The 1562-nt window shown below is 61.7% G+C and overlaps 1 protein-coding gene across 1 annotated transcript; it reads right to left on the bottom strand.

Moving 5' to 3' along the window:
• Positions 1-950: 950 nt before the first annotated feature.
• Positions 951-1556, bottom strand: TAF6L (TATA-box binding protein associated factor 6 like). Its single transcript, XM_057389443.1, has one exon. The coding sequence runs from the start codon at positions 1545-1547 to the stop codon at positions 999-1001; it is 549 nt and encodes a 182-aa protein (XP_057245426.1). The 5' UTR covers positions 1548-1556; the 3' UTR covers positions 951-998.
• Between the last annotated feature and the right edge of the window lie 6 nt (positions 1557-1562).

Below are 1562 nucleotides of genomic sequence, written 5' to 3'. Positions count from 1 at the left end.
CCCCATTGGTGACCACTGGTCACTCTTTATTGACCGCCACACCCATTTATTGACCACCGAATTCATTTTCTGGCCACCAAACTGTCTTTATTGACCACTGGACACCGATTATTGGCCACTCCACACCCCTCACTGACCACTCCCCACCCTTTATTGACCACTCCACACCTCACTGACCACTCCCCCCACTCCACACCCCTCACTGACCATTCCACGCCCTTTATTGACCACTTCATGCCCTTTATTGACCCCTCCACGCCCTTTATTGCCCATTCCACACCCTTTACTGGCCACTCCACGCATTTTATTGACCATTCCACTCCACTCACTGACCACTCCCCACCCTTTATTGACCCCTCCACACCCTTCACTGACCACACCATTTTTTGACCATTCCACACCATTTATTGACCCCTCCACGCCCTTCACTGACCATTCCACGCCCTTTATTGACCATTCCACACGATTTTTTTGACCATTCCACACCTCTCACTGACCACTCCACGCCCTTTATTGACCACTCCCCCAACTCCACGCCCCTCACTGACCACTCCACATCATTTTATTGACCCCTCCACACCCTTCACTGACCATTCCCCCACTCCACACCCTTCACTGACCACTCCACACCCTTTATTGACCCCTCCACACCCTTTATTGACCACTCCCCCCACTCCACACCTCTCATTGTCCACTCCACACCATTTTTTTGACCATTCCACACCCTTTATTGACCGCTCCCCCCATTCCCCACCCCTCAGTGACCACTCCACGCCCTTTATTGACCCCTCCCCACCCCTCACTGACCACTCCACACCCCTCACTGACCCCTCCACACCCTTCACTGACCATTCCCCCCACTCCCCACCCTTCACTGACCACTCCCCACCCTTTACTGACCCCTCCCCACCCCTCACTGACCACTCCACACCCTTCACTGACCACTCCACACCATTTATTGACCCCTCCACCCTTCACTGCCCATTCCCCCCTGCCCCTCAGAGCAGCAGCAGCAGCGAGTACTCAGCCCGTGGCCACCGGGGCGATGTCCGAGCGCTCCGGCCGATCATGGGCAACCTCTGCGCGTAGCGAGAGCCCAGCCCGGGCCCGGGGGGCTGCGGGAAATTGGTCTGGAACCTCCGGCCGGGGCAGCGGCGGCCGCTCTGRCGCCCCGCGATCACGAAACTGAAGCGGGGCGGTCCCCGCGGGGCGAAGCGACATTTCTGGAACACGTCCCGAGCGCCGGGCCGGTGGCCGGAGGGAGCGCGGGGTGGCCCGCGGGGACGGGCGGAGGCTCCGGCCGGGCGTTGAGGGACGCTCCGGCCACCTGAAGGGTTTGGTGGCTCCGGCCGGGGCGGTTCCTCGTCCCTCGGGCTGACCGTGGCGTTGGTCAGTTGGGGCATTTTGCGGGCGGCGCCTTCGGCCGGGGGGTCTTTGCGGGCGCCCTCGGGTGCGMCCCCCGGGGGGCTCGGGGGGTCGGCGGGGGTCCCGGTGCCGAAGCGGGCGGCCAGGCTGTCCCCGAAGAAATCGTAGAGCTGGCGGTACATGTCACCCAGGGACGG

The sequence above is a fragment of the Malurus melanocephalus genome, unplaced genomic scaffold (genome assembly GCF_030028575.1).
Source record: "Malurus melanocephalus ecotype Western Australia unplaced genomic scaffold, MMel_1.1 scaffold_6022, whole genome shotgun sequence".
Taxonomy (NCBI): domain Eukaryota; kingdom Metazoa; phylum Chordata; class Aves; order Passeriformes; family Maluridae; genus Malurus; species Malurus melanocephalus.
This window is presented reverse-complemented; position numbering and strand designations above follow the sequence as displayed.